The sequence below is a fragment of the Schistocerca gregaria genome, chromosome 4 (assembly GCF_023897955.1).
Source record: "Schistocerca gregaria isolate iqSchGreg1 chromosome 4, iqSchGreg1.2, whole genome shotgun sequence".
Taxonomy (NCBI): Eukaryota; Metazoa; Arthropoda; class Insecta; order Orthoptera; family Acrididae; genus Schistocerca; species Schistocerca gregaria.
In genome coordinates this window covers 466,842,399-466,865,249 of record NC_064923.1, presented here as the reverse complement: position 1 = coordinate 466,865,249, position 22,851 = coordinate 466,842,399, and the positions used below count along the sequence as shown (strand labels likewise).

Here is a 22,851-nt window from a genome sequence, read left to right as displayed (position 1 = left end):
TATATTATACTCGAACTGACATGTCATTACATTTTCACGCAAGTTGGGTGCATAGATCCTGAGAAATCAGTACCCAGAACAACCACCTCTGGCCGTAATAACGGCCTTGATAAGCCTGGGCATTGAGTCAAACAGAGCTTGGATGGCGTGTACAGGTACAGCTGCTTATGCAGCTTTAACACGATACCACAGTTCATCAAGAGTAGTGATTGGGGCATTGTGACGAGCCAGTTGCACGACCACCATTGACCAGACGTTCTCAATCGGTGGGAGATCTGGAGAATGTGCTGGCCTGGGCAGCAGTCGAACATTTTCTGTATCCAGAAAGGCCCGTACAGAACCTGCAGCGTGCGGTCGTGCATTATCCTGCAGAAATGTAGGGTTTCGCAGGGATCCAATGAAGGGTAGAGCCACGGGTCGTAACACATCTGAAATGTAATGTCCACTGTTCAAAGTGCCGTCAATGCAAACAAGAGGTGACTGAGACGTGTCACCAATGGCACCGCATACCATCACGCTGGGTCATATGCCAGTATGGCAATGAAGAATACACGCTTCCAGTGTGCGTTCACCGCGATGTCGCCAAACACGGATGCGACCATCATGATGCTGTAAACAGAACCTGGATTCATCCGAAAAAATGATGTTTTGCCATTCGTGCACCCAGGCTTGTCGTTGAGTAGACCATCGCAGGCGCTCCAGTCTGTGATGCAGCGCCAAGGGTAACCGCAGCCATGGTCTCCGAGCTGATAGTCCATGCTGCTGCAAACTTCGTGGAACTGTTCATGCCGATGGTTGTTGTCTTGCAAACGTCCCCATCTGTTGACTGAGGGATCGAGACGTGGCTGCACGATCCGTTACAGCCATGCGGATGAGATGTCTGTCATCTCGACTACTAGTGATACGAGGCCGTTGGGATCCAGCACGGCGATCCGTATTACCCTTCTGAACCCACTGATTCCATATTCTGCTAACAGCCATTGGATATCGCCCAACGCGAGCAGCAATGTCGCGATACGATAAACCACAAACGCAATAGGCTAGAATGCGACCTTTATCAAAGTCGGAAACGTGATGGAACGCATTTCTCCTCCTTACACGAAGCATCACAACAACGTTTCACCACGCAACGCCGGTCAACTGTTGTTTGTGGATGAGAAATCGCCTTGAAACTTTCGTCATGGGAACACGTTGTAGGTGTCGCCACCGGCGCCAACCTTGTGTGAATGCTCTGAAAAGCTAATCATTTGCACATGACAGCATCCTCTTCCTGTCGGTTAAATTTCGCGTCTGTAGCACGTCATCTTGGTGGTGTAGCAATTTTAATGGCAAGTGGTGTAGATCAAAAGAGGAAAGGTTGGCGGGTGGCAATGCAACACACAGTAGATATGAGAGAGATAACGACGTGACTCATTCCCTGCTTGTGTAATAAGTAAGGTAGGCAGGTAGGTACTCACTCCTCTTCTTGAGGTGGGACAGGGACGGCCTCAGATGGCAGCCGCGCTTGATGGACTCCATCAGCAGCTCCCTGGGCGTGCACTGCCTGCTGCGGGGCGGCGGCAGCTTCCGCTCGGACGCCTGGAACACACAGACTTCTGTTAAAGCTGTGCGACACACACGAGTACCATCACAAACGTTGCCACCACCAGATGGCGGCAGCGTCGTCAACGAAACGGAAGGAAGAGGAGGAGGAGGAGGAGGAGGAGGAGGAGGAGAAGAAAACAACGAGACAGAGGACAAAAACAAAGGAAGGAACAATTACTTAACGAATGGCATAAACCTTGCCGTTTCTTCGGTGTTAAACAGGGGCGGAAGCGTACTTTCTGGAAGACAGATGTTAACATTTGCGCTAAATCTTCCCGTGTACCAGCGGTAGTCATCACGATACTTTTCGCCCATTACTGGGCGTTCCAGCTGTCATGGTAGGTAGTAGGAATTTTTAAAACCTTTTCATTTGCGTTTCATAAAATTTTGACAAAGTATTTGGTAAGTGATTATTATTATGCTTTATAACTTGCTGCAAATCTGCTGTATAAATTTTATGAAGTAAAGCAACTTCACTACTCTATAAATTACGATTAGTGTTGAACCAGTTGGCAGTTAGAGAATTTTACCATTAACAGAGATACAAAAGTGGGCATTTGGTACAAAAGGTTCGCTATCCCTGAGGGCAGAACGACTGTGAGCCAACCCGGCGAATCACATGAGTTCGGCTACGAGTGTGTCAATTCGTTTGTAATTAGCGCTTCTCTTCGTGTAAAGCAAAGCCATATTTTCCCCAATGCGTACAATAGTTAATGCTCGTTCCGTTATTGATTAGAAAAGTTGTATCTCACAAAAGCATGTACGAACGGAGATGCGAGGGAAACTCGCAGACAAGATGACTTAGTGACAATACAGCGAAAGCTTTAAAACCACTTGTTTTATTTGCTGCTGACTGGTCTAAGCAAAGCAAGAGGCTACTTGCAGCTCCAAATTGAGAGACGTGCCAGACACGCGAGTTGAAAAATTGTAGAGGCGACCAAGTGAAAAATTTATATACAGGGTGTTTCACAGTCAGTAGGTTGGAAGTATACATAATTCAAGTATACGATAATACAAGCAAACCTAGTATCGCGAACGTGTGATTACGAGCTGCCAGACTTCAAAATCATTTTTTTTCCCTGTTAGTGTAACTTTCCAATGACGAATATATCTCACTGGGCTGAGATTTCGCCCAATGCTAATCTTAACAAGAAGTACAATACTACTGAGGCTATTTATTTGTTATAATTTACCGTATACTCGTGCCTCTGAAAGGAGGTATTCCAAGTGTCGTTCTCACATTTGGAGGCTATACTGATGCTTCTCTGCAGTGAGTATGAATTCTTTCAAACATCTCCGGACCATATCGTAAATGTTGACAACACTGTACAATGCACTACTCCAGTTCTTCAGTCGTTGTAGCAGGAGTGCTGTACTCAGACAGACAGAAAAATGTAGACTATAGATGTCACGTGACCTTGGAGACAAAGATATGGGTTGAACTGAACCCAAGCATACTGCCGCGTTACGTATTTTCTTTCATCTTCTATCAACAAAAAAATGTGACCTCATCCAATCAAGCATGTACCACATTTCCCGACGTTGCGTAAGGTGTGGTAGTCCTAGGGGAAGGTGAGGGAGGGGGGTCGTTTTGCTCGCGCGTACCCCCCCTCCCCCCCCCCCCCATACGACGTAGATACGACAACCTGACGCGCCACTGGAGATATACGTCGTTATCTCTCTGTTATGTACTGTGTGTTGTGTTGTGTGTGTGTGTGTGTGTGTGTGTGTGTGTCGCATTGAATGGAAGTGCGTGAACGTGCGTTTACAAGCTATGGAAAGCAAGAAGGAACATTTCCGACATCAAAAGCTGTTTTACTATCATAAAGGGAAAACCGCCTCGCATTGCCAGCAGAAGATTTGCGCTGTATACGGGGACGATGCAGTAAGGGCTCGAGCACGTCTAAAGTGGTTTAGTTGATTTAATGCTGGGAATTTCGCCCTAACAGCCAAACCGCGATCTGGACTGCCAACGGTTACGGACATAGAACGATTTTATGACATAATAGTCTACAATACACGAATGGCAACCCGGGTGTTGTCACTCGAGCTCTATGTCACTCGTGCTACTGTAGCCAGGAAATTGAAGAAGAGGGGTTATGTAAAATTCGCGATGTACAGATTCATCATGAACTGAGTGAAGCGAACTTGATTCTGCGCGTGTCTATCTGTGACTCCTTATTGAGACGCAATCAAAATGTTCCTTTGCTGGAACTGCTGGCAACTGGGGAAGTGGATCGTATACAACAATGCCCTGAGGAGGAAATTGTAGCGAACGACAGGGCAGCCATCACTTTCTGTTCCTAAGCCACGGCTGCCTCCGACAAGTATTCCGCTATGCATCTGATGGGATCGCAAAGACTTCCTATATTACGAACTTTGTCCGAATAAGACTATCGCTTCCAAGAAATATTGTTCACAGTTGGATCTTCTCAAGGCAACCAAACCACTGATGGAAAACGACCCGACTGGAGACGCAATGTCGTCTTTGACCACGACAACGCCAGACCACATAAATACCTCTAAGGTGACCCGTCAAAAGCTGCGTTCTTTTGAGTGGGATGCGTTACTCCAATCGCCTTATTTGCCCCAGACATTGCCCCTTCCGATTTTCATCTATTCCGTTCCCTGCAGAACGGTCTGAATGACAAACGGCTCAGCTCCTTGGAAGACTGCAGACTTAACCTCCAGGGGTCATCAACTTTAAGCCCCCACATTTTGAAAGAATGGAATTTATAAGCTTCGAGAGAAATGGCAATATATTGTCGACAATAATGGCGTATACATCCGAAAATAAATAGTTAGTTTAAAAAACCGATCCGCCTTATTTAGTTATACTGTGCGCAGTCTTGCGTACGAAGTTATGTAAGCAGATGGGCAGGCAACCGCTCTGTTGTTGTTGTTGTTGTGCTGCGGGAAGGTGTGTTCCCAGGCGTTCTTCGTGATTGCACTGTAACGAAAGAGGAACGGATTTATGAGACAACCCAATAAATATTGTGTAGATCACGGCTTAGAGCAAATATTTCATAAGACGTCACTTCAGTGATGGGCGGGTCAGCTTAAGCTCGTGCTATCGCCAGTAATCGAACATAAATTCACCACGTTAAAAGCGTGAACGCTACTGTTCAGTTAAGGAGGGGGATTATTATATTAATTTCGTGAGAAAAATCACATACATGAGAAAAAACCCAAGGAAAAACAACTGATGGCAACAAATGGTATGTCATGTCGCTTGCGTAGAAAAATGTTTTCGAACGGGCCCTGTTTGTGGTTCATGGAGATATTTCGTTCCTGACTTTTCATCTAGAGCTGCACTGGACACCTTCAGAATCGCTCCTGTCTGCGATGAGTTATTTGCTATCCGCCACGTTGCAGAAATATTGCTACCGATCAGCCGTGTACTTCCGTCACAGTGATGACACAGTAGCGAGCAGAAAACTGCACGCGCGCCGTACTGTGTCCTCTCCCAGCGAGACACAGAGACACAATCATAGCGCCGATCCGAACCACCGGTATGCACGCAGCCACCTTACAAGGTGGACGCACTCAAACAGTCTAGCAAAGACTGTGTGTCAGTATTAAGAGGCGCTACGAGTTTCTAACAGCAACGAACCCAGTGCAGTTCATTGTCGATTTTGCGCGACGAAGGAAACGGAATTCTATGTTTAAAATGTTCTGTGGGCGGCCGCTTTTCCAGCTAAGCGTTCTGAGGATTCCTTCTAGCAGCTAGCACGCCGTCGAGGCGGGGAGTAATACCGAAATGACTGACGGAAGAAACTCAGCTATGCGGAAGGCGAGTGTGGCGGAGGGGAGGTGAATGGAGTCGACGTTTATAAAAAATGGTTCAAATGGCTCTGAGCACTATGGGACTTAACTTCGGAGGTCATCAGTCCCCTAGAACTTAGAACTACTTAAACCTAACTAACCTAAGGGCATCACACACATCCATGCCCGAGGGAGGATTCGAACTTGCGAACGTAACGGTCACGCGATTCCAGACTGAAGCGCCTAAAAACTCTCGGCCACACCGGCTGGCGACGTTTATAACGGGAAATAAGTATACGATGACAATTCTTGAAGTACATGAAATAAAACAGTCATAACGTCTAAACGGTTTGCGTTAGGAAGTTCTAACTGCACGGGTGGCCGCGGGGCATGATGGGAATTAGTACACGCATGAATGGTTTGGTTTAGCGACGAGGCTGATTTTTATTTGGTTGGGTTCGTCAATAGGCAAAATTGGCGCACATGGGGGACTGAGAATATGCATTTCGCAATCTAGAAATCTCTTCACCCTCAACGGGTGACGGTGTGGTGTGCAATGTCAAGTCACGGAATAACCGGTGTGATATTCCTTGATGGCACGGCGACTACCAAACGGTACGTGAAGGTTTCATCCCCATGATCCAAAGTGATCATGATTTCGACAAGACGTGGTTCATGAAAAAGTGGAGCTCGACCTCATCGAAGCTGGGGAGTGTTTGATGTCCTGGAGGAGGACGTCATGGCTGTGGGATACCAAGAGGACAGTGGCATGGGCCTCGAATGGCCTCTATATTCTCCGGATCTGAACACACGCGACTACTTTTTGTGGGGCTATATTAAAAACAAGGTGTACAGCAATAACTTCAAAACCATCGATGAGTTGAAAACAGCCATTCAGGTCATCAATAGCATCGGAGTTCAGACACTTCAGCAGATCGTGCAGAATTTCGCTATTCGTCTGCGCCACATCATCGACAATGATTTCATGCATATCAAACGTGTCGTAACCTAATCTGAAGATTTCAACGAAAGTACAGAGCGCAATAAACAGATGTAACGGTGACTTAACAGTACCCCAAAGGGAGTGCTTCAGGGCTGTTACCATTTACAGTATATATAATTACTAGGTGGATAAAGTCGGAAGCTTCGTGAAGCTTTTCGCAGACTATATTTTAGCCTATCGGAAAACTGCAATGCAAGAAGTCTATAGCGAAATGATGCAGGAAGGCCTGCTGACGATCGGAAATTTATGCGAGGACAGGGTGTTAGTCCTGAACGAAAATAGATGTAACATATTGCTCATAAACAGGCAAATACATCTGCACTACTGTCCTACTGCGCTGTTAGAGACAAACCAGTGAAAACAATAACTACCGTAGAGTATCTAGGAGTTACGGCCTGGCACGACTAGATGTAGGAAAAGCAGTTGCCATGCTAAGGTTCATTGGAATAATCTTCAGAAAATGTGATTCATCGACGAAACAACTGCCTTCGTTCAGCCGTTCCTTGTGCATAGCTCGTCCTAACTAGGTTGGGTTAGTAGAATAACATCAGAAAGTACCTACCAAACCCGTAAAAAAAACCACGTGGAACACAGTGGAAGTTATCTACCTGTTCAAAAAGGACAATAGAAGTGACTTGGAAACTAAAGAGACATTTGCATGTCGAATGCGGCGTAAAAGATCTACTCAATATCTTCAACAATATAACATTTCCTGCTCATGCACTTCTCCTGAAGACCGAAGTCTATTCAGGAAAGAACATTCAAGTAATAAAAATATTTTTGCAATAAAATGACTGTCAGAAATCAAGTTACCTTCGTCTCTTTTATGCATTTTGGAGAAGTTTTCCATTGATTTGAATGACAGTGGCAACCCACTAAACTTCATAAAGGCAATCAAAACCTCATTTCGTGAAACAAAAATCGTAATAAATACAGGAGATAAAAGAATAGATGAGATGAATATTAGTTGAGGGATGAGCAATGGAGGTTTCCTTTAAATCACTCTTTTTAACATTTCTGTTTACAAAATTCTAAGCATTGAAAATCTTATACTTTAAATAAACACAGTAACCTATATTAAATTATATAAGCACACTAACTGTATTATTATCATTATTCGCACATGATAAGGTAATAACATACGAACGAAACGTGACCTCCAGTTAGTAATACATGGGCTAAATCAAATTTATTTGGAATAAGACGAAAGTGTTGGCCTTTCAGTCATCCAATATGCTCGAAAATACTAATTAATAAGAAAGTAACCGAACAGGTGTGACATTTTAAATATTTGTGCTGCGACACAAGTTATGATAATTATACAGGGTGTAGCAAAAAGAATCATTCGATTTAAAGAAAAGCGTAACTATTATATGAGATATCTGCGTGAAAAACGTACTGTTGGAAAGAGCAAACTCTCGAGTTTTACATGGTTCCCGCTACGCAGCAGCAGCAGCAGCAGCAGCAGCAGCAGCGTGTGTCCACTAAAGGTCTAGAAAAGCGAATTGTGTCAGTAAAAACTGTTCAGCGTGACTTTCGTACTAGGTATGGTGTGGAACATCCTGTATCACACAGCATTAGACGATGCCATGACAATTCCGAGAAATAGGTTGGTTGTGTAAAGGCAAATCGCCGGGCTGTCCCCGAGTGTCTGACACAGATGTCGAACGCATACGTAATAGTTTCACAAGCAGTCCACAACAAACGGTTCGCCGTGCAGGTGGACAGCTCGACATGCCCCCGACATCCGTCTGGTGCGTATTGCGTCGACGTTTGCACATGAAACCATACAAAATTCAGCTACTGTATGCTCTTCTTGATGATGACGAACAACGACGTATGGACTTCTATAATTTCGTTCTTGCCAAATGGAGGATGGCACTTTTCTTCCACGCTTAGTGTTTAGTGGTGAGGCAACATTTAATTTAAATGGAAATGTTAACAGTCATAATATGAGAATATGTGGTACGGAACAACCGCATAAAGTTGTACAACATGAGAGGGCCTCTCCAACATTTTGTGTGTTTTGAGCAGTTTCACGGTAAAAGATCTATGGTTCATTTTTCTTTGCCGAGAACACTTACAGGAATCACATATCACGATATGCTTGAGAACGTCCTTTTCTCACACTCTGAGATGCATTCTAAAGATTTCATTTACCAACAGGATGAAGCACCGGCACACCAGCATATGCAAGTGCGGGAATTTTTAAATCAAAGGACTACTGAACGATGGACTGGTCGCAATGAACCAAATGATTCAATCTCACATTACTGGCCTCCGAGGTCACCTGACCTGACTGTACGTGATTATTTCTTGTGGGAGTTTATAGAAAACGCAGTTTATGTGCGTCCATTGACAACAACAATGAATGAACTGAGACACAGTATAGCAGCAGCTATGGAAGCAGTGAAGCAGTAACTCAAGACATCCTCGCTGGAGTTAGGGAACAATTTGGATACCGCCTTGACATATGCCGTGCATCTCAAGGGGAGCATATTGAACACCTGTAAAAAGGTATGAAAAAAAACTGATGAGTTTCCCGTTCATCAAAAAGCAAAATTCATTGTATATGTTCATTAGTTTCAGATATACAGACACGCCAAATCGGATTTTCTTTTACACACTGTATAAATGAGAAGCTGCACATATTCCAATCAATATGTGGAATAATGATTAGAGCACCACTTACAAAACCCGAAAACATACAAAAATTAAATTTTTATGAAACTATGGCTACACCACAGAAGAACAGTTACAGGAGACAGCAAAATACAAACAGCAGAGCTGAGATTATTGAGCAGAGTAAAGAGCTCCACAAGAAGAGATTTAATGATGCCGACGATGTTCAAAATTAGTTGAACGTGCATGCTATTAATGACGAAAAACCTGAAAGAGATGGAAACAACATGCGAATCCTGAACCACAACTGGAAAGGAAGTAGATTCTGTCAGCCCGGAAAGTGCCGGGACTGATTTAATTCCTCGCGACGTCAGCATAGTACATACGCTTACAGCTTATACTAACAACTACAAACAACAAATGTGCATTTGACCAGTCAGTTAAGAGATAATAACGTTAAGCAGTGGACGTGCAACTGCATTGTGTCACAAATCGCAATGGAGGAACATCACTAGATCAAAATGTGCAATACAGTCTCCAAAATGTTCTGAAGAAGAGAAAAGTGTGTTCAAGGTTTGTTTCACAAGCCTCGACAGGCAAACAAATCCTTTTTTTTCTTTCCTGGAAAGAACTGTAAGCGTTCTTCATTTGACTGATCATCAATAGTGACGGGACTTTGGTGTTATCAGTACGAAACGACCAAAAACGATGAGGTGCAGAATGCCAAGGCCGAGGAAAGCGCAAATGTGACGCGCGAGTTGTACAACATTTCAAAGATATTTCTTTCGACACTTTCGCATGGTTGTACGAACGTTCTGTGCGCTGTTCTCACGTGGAAGGGGGGGACTACGTTTATGTAGAACACTTGAGCTATTTAAAACGACTGTCTTAACTTTTCTCTATTTTTTATTTATCCAGTCTCGAAAATTTTTGGACTGACGCGATAGCTCCAAGGAAACAAGACTACTACTAGTATGATTTTACTATTACGACGACGACGAATACAATGATCTTCGATCAAGCTATCTTCGAGTCGCACATTAACACTACATCACATTAAAGAAAGGTTCGTTGGCGTGAAACACATATCCTTCAGTTACAGCATGTGTCTCATAGATGTACATGTCTTCTCTTGTTCCTTTTTCAACGATAACCAAATCTAGCGACCAACATTTCATTTCGGTGTTAAGCGTACTGTCTGGCCAAAGCCGTAACCTAACCCATGATCTGAGAATGCTCGCTTGACAGAAACTGTTTTCTATGAATAAATATGGATTACGGCACGATTTCATGACGCCCTTCTTCAAATGCACTGAAGCTGTGCAGCACTGCTTACAGAATATTACATAAGAAATAGAGAAGATCCAACGAAGAACAATCTGTTCCGTCGGGGAGTTATTTATTAAGCGCGAGAGAGTTAAGACATGCTCACCAAACTCGTCGGCTAAACGCTACAAAAGAGACTTTGTTGAACGTGAAGGTGTTTTTTCTTAAAATTACGAGCGCGTACATTCACGAAAGAGTAGGAAAACCTATTAATTCTCTCCATTTGCATTTCGCGAGGAGAAAAATCAGAAACTGCAGCGCATAACGAAGCTTAAGGACATTTCGGCAAATAGTATAAGGATAGACGGGGGCGAGAAAAATGATAATACTATCCTGGAGTACAGCGTAAGGTCGCTTACTGAGTGTAGGTGGAGACGTCGAAAATGGGAAAATGTCTACTTAAGCACACAGAGCAGAGATAGCGCCTGGCGTCTATGCTTCACTGTCGAACGAGCAGGTCACGAGTGTAGCATTCACTATAGGGGAAACTCGCTGAACCGAAGAAACTCGCTTATCTGACGAGTTAAGTATTTAAGTGCTGTTATTATTGTTACGCTTAGTTCCCTTACTAAATAAGAATAGCTTGGGAGTGCTCAAGCAAATCGTGCGAATAATGGGTCTTCGTAAGTGTGGTGTAGACAGCACCTGCACCTCAAGCATTAACAGTTTCTGAATTTTTTACCGCGCTACAGCCTGATAATTAAGATATATAAATATTAAGAACATAATTAATAATAATAATAATAATTATTATTATTATTATTGTTAAGAACTGGACCACGCTCCTACCGATTTGCTACTGAGCCAGCCCAGACGGTTCGTGCCTAATTAAGGTATAGACACATGAATTGAAAATGCTGCTGACGTGAATCAAATCTCTCCGAAAGAAATTATGCAACTGCAGTACCCTTACGAGGGTCACGAACAGAATCCTTTGCGGAATCTTTTGTCCTCTATTATGGCTCTATTAGGGCCATTCAATTATTTTGTTGGGCTTACCTTAAAAATCATCTGACAAGCAGCAGCGTGCGCTGGAAACTCCGCTAAGAGACTGCAGAGCAATGTTTTAACCGATGGGGTAGTATCAATTAGTAACTAAACCACAACATGTAATATTTGTACTTTGCTTTTGCTTTGATAGCTTCCATTATGTTGTACAATGTAGTATACAAGAATGTGCAGTGGAAAATTGAAAAGTTGAAGGTCAGGCATAGTGAATTCCTTTACCAGTGAAATAAATTACAAACGTGTAAGTGGGAGGGCAGTAGGAAACGAGGCACACCGTCTTTCAAAGTAAAAGTTGAAACTATGCAGTGTTTTTCCTTTTTTTTATGAATAAACCTTTGTAATAGGTACCTACTGCCAATAATACACTTAAGTGAAAGAACAGTTTGGTCAGATTTAGACATATTATTTTGTTAAGTTCAGGTAGGTTAGAGTGCTTTCGATATTCAAATTTTTTTCTAGTTTTAACTTTGGCAGCTAACATGGGGAATGACGAAAGGAATTAAAGGAACAATTCTAACGGAAGCTTTTAGAACTAAGTGCCGTCTGGCAGTTTAAGGATGCAAGGATGATAGCGGCGAAACAGCAAAATAGTTTTCCGATTTCATTTCAAGAAACTCGAATGCACTTTCTACGAGTTACGTGTTCTGACTTTATACTCAATTGATACGTGTGTCTGAGACGCGGGTAAGGATGCGTGATGAGAAGAAGCAGCAGTTTCTCTCGTCTGCCTCACTGCTTGATAGGCCCTTGGACCGGCGAAATGGGCACCATCAACAGGGAGTAATGGCGGTCGATCAGCCACATAGTCTTGTTATGCCAATTGATCACTATCGATAGTTGTATACGCCTTAGGACTTAAAAATCGCGGCGGTGTTGTTAGCCTAATTGAGGCTTATCGAGGAACGTACGAATATATGGCGATCCAGGTGAAAGTAAACACACACTGCAGAAGCAGCCTACCGCCACAGGATAGCTATACAGGAACTGAGCGGCCCTACAAGCTTTTCCTCGTTCGGAATACAGGTGGACCGTACATGTAAGCGACATCGCCGTTACAGAATATCGTTGGACGCCATCGCGGGAGAAAGTCACGAACACGACGATGTGGGGTATTGTATCGCGGTTTCACCACAGCGGGTTAGCGTCCTCGCCAGCGGCGAGTCTCTCGAGAAAGTGACAGTGGGTGGCTATAGGTGATCGGTACGGTAACGATTGTCAAACGAGTAGGATAGGTCAGGCGCTGTAGTCAGACTGCGAAGTGAAGAGCGAGCAGGCGAGTCGCCACACACTACCTACTGGTTGTCCCACAGTCTTCTCCAGCACTCCTTTTCAGGAAGTGGCGATTCAGTGCTCACACAAGCAGTCTTTATTTTCCATTACATGTGCTAACACGATACAGATGCAGAAATTAGTTACTAATGTAACTATCACAAAAACTCCTTTATCCGTTACCCACATATCTACAGTAGTATTTCATTCTCGCGTCTACGATCACTTTATAGTAAGATTTTCGCACTGAAGAAGTACATGTTTTTACCGAATTGAAGTTCGTGTTACGATGTACACGAGCGCCTAGTAAAAGCATGTATCGAGCGGACGTGCAAAAAAGAAGTGAGAGAATCGCTAATGGTGGAAAACATATGCATATGATAATGGAATCAAGAGAGAAGTTTTATCAAGCGGAACACGAAAACCATGTAACAGCAATCGTCGTAATTGGAGTAATCAAACAGAAGGCGCCATTTGGCCCGTTTCTTGGAATTTTTGAAGAATGAAAAGCTACCTTGGTTACTGTCGCTACTCCCCATACCTGGAGGACTCTGAGAACGACATAGTGACAGAGGGACCAATACAAATCGGAAAATGACGAAAGCAACAAGGATTTAACATCAAAGAATTCATTTACATCAGTGTGGAGTTAGTTTGTGAGGAAACTGAAAATATGAAACAAACCTTGGTTTTACTTACACGCAATATGATATAAGAGTCCATGTGCGATAAACTAGACTGTAACGGAAAAGTGCTCTGGTTTGTAAGTGAACAGTAGAAAAGATTTCTGTGTACTACGACGACAATTAAGGGCTATATACTCAAAACAGGGACGACTGTGTGGAGTCAGTAACCAATGTGTAACAGCGCAGTCTCTTAGAGACGTAAAGATGAAAATCGAAGTAGAGCACACACTTGTAAAAACACTGCATTTTGTGTCTTTCAAAGTAGCATATGAAGTTCACTCAAAATTTCTGCTAGTCCCGTTGCGTCAACACGTTACGTTACGCGTAACAATTATTTGAGAACGGTTGAAATGAACAACATTTTACGTCATTGTGAAATAAAAAAATAACATGTACATCAAAGCAGTTATCACGAGGCAAATCTAGAAACTCTTCCGGAAAATTTGCGGCAAGCAGGAAACTTAATGCGTTAAACGGGTAAACGAAACGTTTCTGTAGTTGTCTCATTAAAAACGCCTACACCACAACGGATACGCTTACCCGCAAGGCAGAGTGGCATAGCGGTAAGTCGACACAACGTAGCAAAGGGGCTGCAAGGAAATGAGCTGTGGCTGTACAAACAGAATTACTCCGACGTCCTGTATCTCAATAGTGTCGATTTACAACTATGTGATGAAAGAAATAGGATACGTAGTATTATCATATTGGACTATCATAATGGAGCATCTCGTCGTGGTATGGACTCAAGTCGTTGGAACTCCCTTGCCGAAATACTGAACCACGCTGCCGGTCATAATTGTGAAAGTGTTGCCGGTGCCGGATTTTTTGCACGAAATGACCTCTGGATTATGTCCCATAAATCTTCGATGGGATTCATGTCGGGCGAACTGGGAGGCCAAACCAGCCGCTCGAATTATCCAAAATGTTCATCAAACCAGTCACGAATAATTGTGGTTGTTTGCAATTATGAAGTATACAGAGAACGGGAACTCGAATGGTCACAAGCTGGCCCCGTAAAAGATAGGAGTAACAGGGGGGTGATGAACATATACAGAGAACGCGAACACGAGTGATCACAAGCTTGTTTGACCCATGGGAGTGTGTCAACGAGATGCTGAAAACCGTGCTCTGGAAGATTCTTTAATATAGACGCAAACACTCCCGGAAAGTCTACAAAGTCAAAAAAAAGTGAGAAAAAATGGCTCTGAGCACTATGGGACTTAACATCTCAGGTCATCAGCCCCTAGAACTTAGAACTACTTAAACCTAACTAACCTAAGGACATCACACACATCCATGGCCGAGGCAGGATTCGAACCTGCGACCGTAGCGGTCGCGCGGTTCCAGGCTGAAGCGCCTAGAACCGCACGGCTGCCAGCGGCCGGCTTTAAGTGACATAGCTAGGAATTTACAAGGGGTGTTCCATATTGATTTACTAATTATTTCTACCCACCATTGATGGTGCGCTATCTAACATATCACTATACACTGATCAGCCAGAACATTATGACCGCCGACCTACTATCGATATAAGCCCGTCCAGATGATAGCAGTTTCACCTGGTGACGAATGACTGCTAGCCAGACACATGCACGGACCATGTAGTATCAGTGAGCGCCCTGTCAGTGTTGGGGAACGGGAGCGGTCTGTCTGTGTGTGACCGAGGGCAGATTGTTGTGGCTGAGAGGCTCAGCACAAGAATTTCAAAAATTGCACTTGTCGGGTGTTTGAGGAGTGCTGTGGTGAATGTCTTCAAAATGAGATGAAACCACATCTATACGTTGTGGGATTGGACGGCCACCCCTCATTACAGACGTCGTACGTCGTAGCCTGGGAACACTGATAAAACAAGACAGGTTTAATGCTGGGCAGAGTACAAGTGTGTCTTAATACACAGCACTCGGAACACTTCTAACGATGGGCCTCCGCAGCCGACGACCCACGCAAGTGCCAACGTTAACTACGAATCAAACGAGGACGTGACGATCGACACTGGACGGTGGCGCAGTGTCAGAGAGTTGCATGGTCTGGTGAACCACGAAGCCCTCTTCATCATACCGTTGGGAGGGTGCGAATCCGTCTCCTCCCAGGGGACCAGCTTCTTCAAACCTGTATGGAGACAAACTGGCGTCGGCTCCGTTATGCTCTGGGGGACATTCATGTGGGCATCCATGGGTCCTGTGGAGCTCGTGCAAGGCACCATGACGGCCAACGGATATCTTACACTGGTTGCAGACGACGTACACCCTTTCATGACGATCATATTTCCCGACGTCAGTGGCATTTTTCAACAAGATAATGCGCCACGTTACGAGGCCTGGAATGTGATGGAGTGTTTCGAAGATGTGCTGGCCGCCCAAATCGCCATATCTGAACCTGATCTATCAAATTTGGGATGTGATTGAACATGGAGTCAGAGCTCGTCGCTCCCCCCCCCCTCCCTCTCCCTCCCCCGCCCCCCTCCCCCGCCCGCACACACATTAGGTGATTTTTGTGTGCACATGTGGTGCCAAGTCCCTCCAGCGATTTACCAAGGCCTCACTGTTTCCTTGTCACAACGCTTCGCCGCTGCTATCTGTGCCAAAGGTGGAAATTTCGGCTATTATGTGGGTGGTCATAATGTTCTGGCTGATCAGTGTAGTTGCAAATATTTTGTACTTCGATCTATCCTCATGTAGCAGGACAATCTCTAGAGTGTGATTCCTGCACAATACAGCCCTTTTCTGCCAACCGCCGTCATTACGTGAGCGAACAACGTTGAGTGTTATCTCCATGGATAGTGCTGGACAACGGGGTTTCTGTGGGAGGAGAGTCGTCATGAGCCGGAGAACGAAGCCCAATCAAAGCAGCGGAAGCACACGAGGGAGCCCCCCTCCTCGCCGAAGAAGTACCCTATAGCATCTTCAGAGCGAAAACACATACTAACCGACTTATAGGACAAGGATGGAATCCGCAATGATTGGCTGGAACCAGGCACCACTAACAACAGCACGGTGTATGTGGATACTCTTCGGAAGTTGCTCTGTGCAGTTCACTATGAAGAAACCGCTGTGCTGTCCATTGTGCAGACGGCCTGCGGTAGGCGCGACAGACTCCAACGCAGTCGTTCGAGTAGGGCCTATAGAAGTTACCACATCAGTAGCGCAAGTTTATGTAGCTTAATGGAGACTATATTGAGAAAGCGCACTTATCTGGCGAGAAATGGAGGAAGTGAGTGTGGAAAAAGAAGGTGTAAATTTGCGGGAAACGCTTCTCGTGTAACAAACCACTACGTGACGTAACTACATAGACTTCCACAAGCTGGTGTCATGATGATTAAAGTTCTTATTACATTGGCCTTCCTCAGGGCAAGGCGGTCTTACCCTGACGCAGACCATTGTAATACGGCTGAAACTTTGGTTTTAAGTTTATAATTAAAGTTTTTTATACAATGACGCGGTAAAACACCAGAAGAATTTTAAGCATCACAACCCTATATGTGTTTTGTTGTTATTGTGGTGGTGGTGGTCTTCAGTCCGAAGGCTGGTTTGAAGCAGCTCTCCATGCTACTCTACCCTGTGCAAGCCTCTTCATTTCCGAATGATTACTGCACTCTGCATCCTTCTGAATCTGCTTACTATACATCTCTTGCTTCCTCTCCACCACTCTTAACCGCCCCCCCCCCCCCCACACACATTTCCCTCTAATACCAAATTGGTGATCCCTTGATGCCTCAACGTGTCCTGTCAAGCGGTCCTCCTCCTGAACGTTGCCACAAATTTCGTTTCTCCCCAATTATATTCAGTGCCTCCTCATTAGTTACATTGTCTACCCATCTGATCTTCAGCATTCTTCTGTAGCACCACATTTCAAAAGCATCTATTCTCTTCTTGCCTACACTATTCATCGTACGTATTCCACTTCGATGAAGGGTCCACTCCATACGAATACTTTCACAGAAGACTTCCAAACACTTATGTTCGGTGTTAACAAATTTTTTTTCTTCAGAATTACTTTTCCCGTAGTGTCAGTCTACGTTTCACATCCTCTCTACTTGGGCCACATAGGTTATTTTACGGCCCAAATAGCGAACTCGTATACTACTGTAAGCGATATCAGGTGACGTTGGATTAAGAAACGTGTCACTCTCGTGGGAAACGCGAAGACAAAATTAAACTTATCACAGCGCGCACAGAGGCGTTTAAACAATATTTTTTCCTTCGATTCAGATGTGAATGGAACAGGAAGAAGCCCTAATACCTGCTACAGTGCGAAATACCCCCTGGCACGCACTTCACAGTTGTTTGCAGAGTATGGATGTAGAAGTAGAAATTAAGTCTGCCTAAGGAAAATGCGAGCCCGCTACACGAAGCCACTTTGAGCGAAAATGAGGCGAATCCCGTAGGGTCGGCCGCAGGCGGGAATGAGCTGCGCCAGTGACGAGCTGCTGCATCTGCCTGCACACGGCGCCGAGCGCCGGACCGCAACTTCCTGAGCAAGTAGCGCTCGTCGGCTGCACTTTCCACTGCAGCAGGGCGCCGCACGGCTGCCGCTATCGCTGCGTCTCGTCTCAGTGCCGGCGGGTCCCGTGTCAGAGCGTAGCTGCACGCACAAGTCGCCGATCCGTAATTACACCACGGTAGATATCCACACCATACCGACGCACCTCACGGACGTCTCAGTGAAATTTACTGCCTCACGGCGCCCGAGTAAGGCAGTGCAGAAGTCTCTTGTCACTCCACAACAGTTAATAGTTTATTGTGTCTTCTTACACACTGCCTCACCCACTCTCTCCCGTATCTCACCCAGGCTACCAAAACTCTTTGCGAAGTATTTTACCCCTAGGCGCTTGACACTTGTATTCTGAACGACACGTTCCCCGAAGTCTCGTTAAGTGTAGGATCGTCCTATTTTGGAAACTATCGTTCACACAACTAACCGCAACTTTATGAATACTACTTTGTTCGCAAACGCTGGCCGTACAAATTTTATTAGTTCGTGGTCGCAGCACCTTACATCGAACGACTTATTCAGTGTTTCCAGTTATATTAATAGTGTAACAATACTGAAACACACTGGATATGGTATTACTGATCTCATATACTATATGCATTTACATGAAAATGAATCGAAATGTTGGAACTGACAAGTGAAATAACTACTTTGTTGAATGTTGATAATTTGATTTGGTAAACTTTGGTTCTACCAACATAAAATTACCGTCGTTGCGTTCACTTAGAAATTCTAGCGCTAGGCTGTATAATGTGTTACAACTCATTTTCTATAGTGCTGAGTGAGGCTGTTGCTATAAGTCGATACAGTATCAAAAACTAGAAACTCTGAAGAAGAGAAAAAATATAGCTAGAGGTTCTAGAAACGATAAAAAGAGTTCACTAAAAAGCGATAAATGTATTGTTATTTACCTGCCAATATTAGTACATACTCACTAACAACAGGTGATTCATCACGCTGACCTAAAATTAAATGATTTCTGTATCATTTGCATTTTGCGCTAAATCAGTTTTTACAGAATTTTACGTTTTGCTATTAGTTGCTAATAAATAAAATGCACTCATTGGTTCAGTTGCTCTCGTATAAAATTTCAGGTTACTTTAAGACTTATTTATACAGATCTGTAAGGAATGCCATAACAGCCTCGTGGAAATGTTAATAATAATTTTAGAATGAAATTAGATATGAAATTACCAATTCAAAATACGACGCTATAATTTATCAACGGATGCGTACTTCGCTAACCATTTTCGTAACTGTTTAACAGCTGTACTTCCAAACGTTAAAATGAAGATTTCAGTACACAAAAAATGCAACTAGAAGTTGGTGACACTCTATAAATTGACAGCTTTAATTGTGATTAAGATTACTAACAGCAGATTGAAGCTTTGCATTATTATGTTTTTTTCAGTGGCCCACGAACATGCAACTGTTGTACATGTATTTGGTTCGGCATATTCGAGATCATCATTTAATTGATTGAGCGCTGCACCGCGTAAAAATACGGCACTGCTTTTTGTCCACGCTGATGAGAAAGATGCTAACTGAGAAGAAATCTGTAACCATTTCTTGCCAATAAAAAAATCTTAAAAATCAACTTATATTCAAGTATTGCTCAACCAATATACGTTCCATTCATGCCATGTGGTGACATGCTTAGGTTGCATTTACAAGAAAAACTTACCTGCAAGCTACATTTTACGCAAAAAATGGAACGTGTTACGTTAGAGTACGAATGATGTATAGAAGAAATCAACCTAGCTTAAATGTGAACTTAACAATAATGATAAAACAGAACAAAATGTGTGGTACGCAGCCCTCTTAGTACAGGGAGAAAGAGGCAGGAGGTCAGTAATTCGTGTCGGTCTGGAAGAAGGCAACAATTAGACATGAATCACTAAACGGGTGTACGGTGTGGCAGCAAATAGTGTACTAACCACCATCATTTGTTGTTCATTTAATTCCAAAAAAATAAACGAAAGACTGTCAGTCAACGGAGAAATAAAATTAATCAGGAGTCTAATGGAACCAGAACATTTTTTTCTAAAATGGAATCTCTTAACACATTTCTTGAACGCATGTGATAATCCTGCAATTAAATCTTTGTATAACTTTATTTGTGTGCAGTGTTATTGTGTAACTGTTCATGATCTTTGAGAACGAAATTCGTTTTCGCGAAAGTTGTGTGCGAAAGCTGTTTGATCTGGTCCTCTGGGAAAGGCAGTACACATCTAGCAGAGCTTAAGTGACAGTGGGCTGAAGTGGGTGGGTTTTGTGACTATGGAGTCAGCAGTAATCCTGTAACGTCTCGTGTGATGAAAAGCAGCCTGCTCTAAATGTAAAAAAAAGTAAATACAACTGAGTAGGTAAAAGGGTCTCTTAATGTTCGAAGACAGCTTTGGTAGTGTGATGATGATTATGTTGTTTGCGGGACGCTCAACATCTTTGTCATCAGCGTCCGTAGAAGTTCCAATCTTTCCATTTCCAGTCTCGCCACAGTCCGAATGATGATGAGATAATGATGAGATGACGAGGACGACACAAACACCCAGTCCCCAGGAGCAGAAAATCTCCGACCCGGCCGGGAATCGAACCGAGGACCCCGTGATACAGAGGCAGCAACGCTTGACACTAGACCAGGAGCTGTGAACACAATAGTAATGTGCAGCTTGACACATTCTCGTCGATTAAATATCTAGGCGTATCACTGCAACGCTATCTGAAATGGAACGATCATGTAAGGACGGTAACAAGAAAGACGAATTGTGGGCTATGGTTAACTGGTGTCTCATAGTGCGCGAGTGAAACTGCGCACTAAGCGGAAACGTACTACAAAGTTGAAGTCTATATTGCACATATATTCCCCATGGAAGTCGAACGATATGCACGAAATACAATGCCGCGCCCAGCCGTAGCGAAACGGTGCCACAGACGTGAGTGGTTGTTGTCCTGGTCTTCAGTCCTGAGACTGATTTGATGCAGCTCTCCATGCTACTCTATCCTGTGCAAGTTTCTTCATCTCCCAGTATCTACTGCAACCTACATCCTTCTGAAACTGCTTAGTGTACACATCTCTTGGTCTCCCTCTACGACGTTTACCCTCCACGCTGCCATCCAATACTAAATTGGAGATCCCTTGATGCCTCAGAATATGTCCTACCACATCCCGTCTTCTAGTCAAGTTGTGCCACAAACTACTCTTCTCCCCAATCCTATTCAATACCACCTCATTAGTTATGTGATCGACCCACCTAATCTTCAGCTTTCTTCTGTAGCACCACATTTCGAAAGCTTCTACTCTCTTCTTGTCCAAACTATTTATCGTCCACGCTTCACTTCCGTACATGGCTACGCTCCATACAAATACTTTCAGAAACGACTTCCCGACACTTAAATCTATACTCGGTGTTAACAAATTTCTCTTCTTCAGAAACATTTTCCTTGCCATTGCCAGTCTACATTTTATATCCTCACTATTTCGACCATCATCATCAATTATTTTGCTCGTCACATAGCAAAACTCCTTTACTACTTTAAGTGTCTCATTTCCTAATCTAGTTCCCTCAGCATCACCTGACTTAATTCGACTACATTCCATTATCCTCATTTTGCTTTTGCTGATGTTTATCTTGTACCCTCCTTTCAAGACACTATCCATTCCGTTCAACTGCTCTTCCAAGTCCTTTGCTGTCTCTGGCACAATTACAATGTCATCCGCGGACCTCAAAGTTTTTTTTTTCTGTAACACGGATTTTAATACCTACTCCGAATTTTTCTTTTGTTTCCTTTACTGCTTGTTCAATATACAGACTGAATAACATCGGGGAGAGGCTACAACGCTGTCTCACTCCCTTCCCAACCACTGCTTCTCTTTCATGTCCCTCGACTCTCATAACTGCCATTTGGTTTCTGTAAATAGCCTTTCGCTCTCTGTATTTTACCCCTGCCATCTTCAGAATTTGAAAGAGAGTATTAGAGTTAACATTGTCAAAAGCTTTCTCTAAGTCTACAAATGCTAGAAATGTAGGTTTGCCTTTTCTTAATCTAGCTTCTAAGATAAGTCGTAGGGTCAGTATTGACTCACGTGTTCCAATATTTCTACGAAATCCAAACAGATCTTCGCCGAGGTCGGCTTCTACTAGTTTTTCCATTCGTCTGTAAAGAATTCGCGTTAGTATTTTGCAGCTGTGACTTATTAAACTGATAGTTCGGTAATTTTCACATCTGTCAGCACCTGCTTTCTTTGGGATTGGAATTATTATATTCTTCTTGAAGTCTGAGGGTATTTCGCCTGTCTCATACATCTTGCTCACCAGATGGTAGAGTTTTGTCAGGACTGGCTCTCCCAAGGCCGTCAGTAGTTCTAATGGAATGTTATGTACTCCGGGGGCCTTGTTTCGACTCAGGTCTTTCAGTGCTCTGTCAAACTCTTCACGCAGTATCTTATCTCCCATTTCGTCTTTATCTACATCCTCTTCCATTTCCATAATATTGTCCTCAAGTACATCGCCCTTGTATAGACCCTCTATATACTCCTTCCACCTTTCTGCTTTCCCTTCTTTGCTTAGAACTGGGTTTCCATCTGAGCTCTTGATTTTCATACAACTGGCTCTTTTTTCTCCAAAGGTCTCTTTAATTTTCCTGTAGGCAGTATCTATCTTACCCCTAGTGAGGTAAGCCTCTACATCCTTACATTTGCCCTCTAGCCATTCTTGGTTACCCATTTTGCACTTCCTGGCAATCTCATTTTTGAGACGTTTGTATTCCTTTTTACCTGCTTCATTTACTGAATTTTTATATTTTATCCTTTCATCAATTAAATTCAATATTTCTTCTGTTACCCAAAGATTTCTACTAATTTTAATATCTAGTACAAATTTAAGTGTTGATAGAACACATCTTGAGGCGTTAAAGAATCGCGAACTTGCTAATCGAAGAAAATGTGAGGGGCTAAAAATTGAAGAGGGAGGCCGAGGTTCGAATACAGAAAGCTGACCGAGCTAAATGTTGGGGGAGGGGGTGGCAGTAGTTGTACAGAAATGAAGAGGCTTTCATAAATTAGGTTAACATAAAGCGCTGCATGAAACCGTCTACGGA

The 22,851-nt window shown here is 43.5% G+C and overlaps 1 protein-coding gene across 4 annotated transcripts in view; it reads right to left on the bottom strand.

Moving 5' to 3' along the window:
• Positions 1-22,851, bottom strand: part of LOC126268077 (protein spire) — a 731,327-nt gene that overhangs the window by 232,118 nt on the left and 476,358 nt on the right. For all 4 annotated transcript variants that reach the window (XM_049973536.1, XM_049973539.1, XM_049973537.1 and 1 more), the window contains one exon: positions 1,458-1,578. In XM_049973536.1, the coding sequence (XP_049829493.1) occupies positions 1,458-1,578 (121 nt within the window). The remainder of the gene's footprint in view (positions 1-1,457; positions 1,579-22,851) is intronic.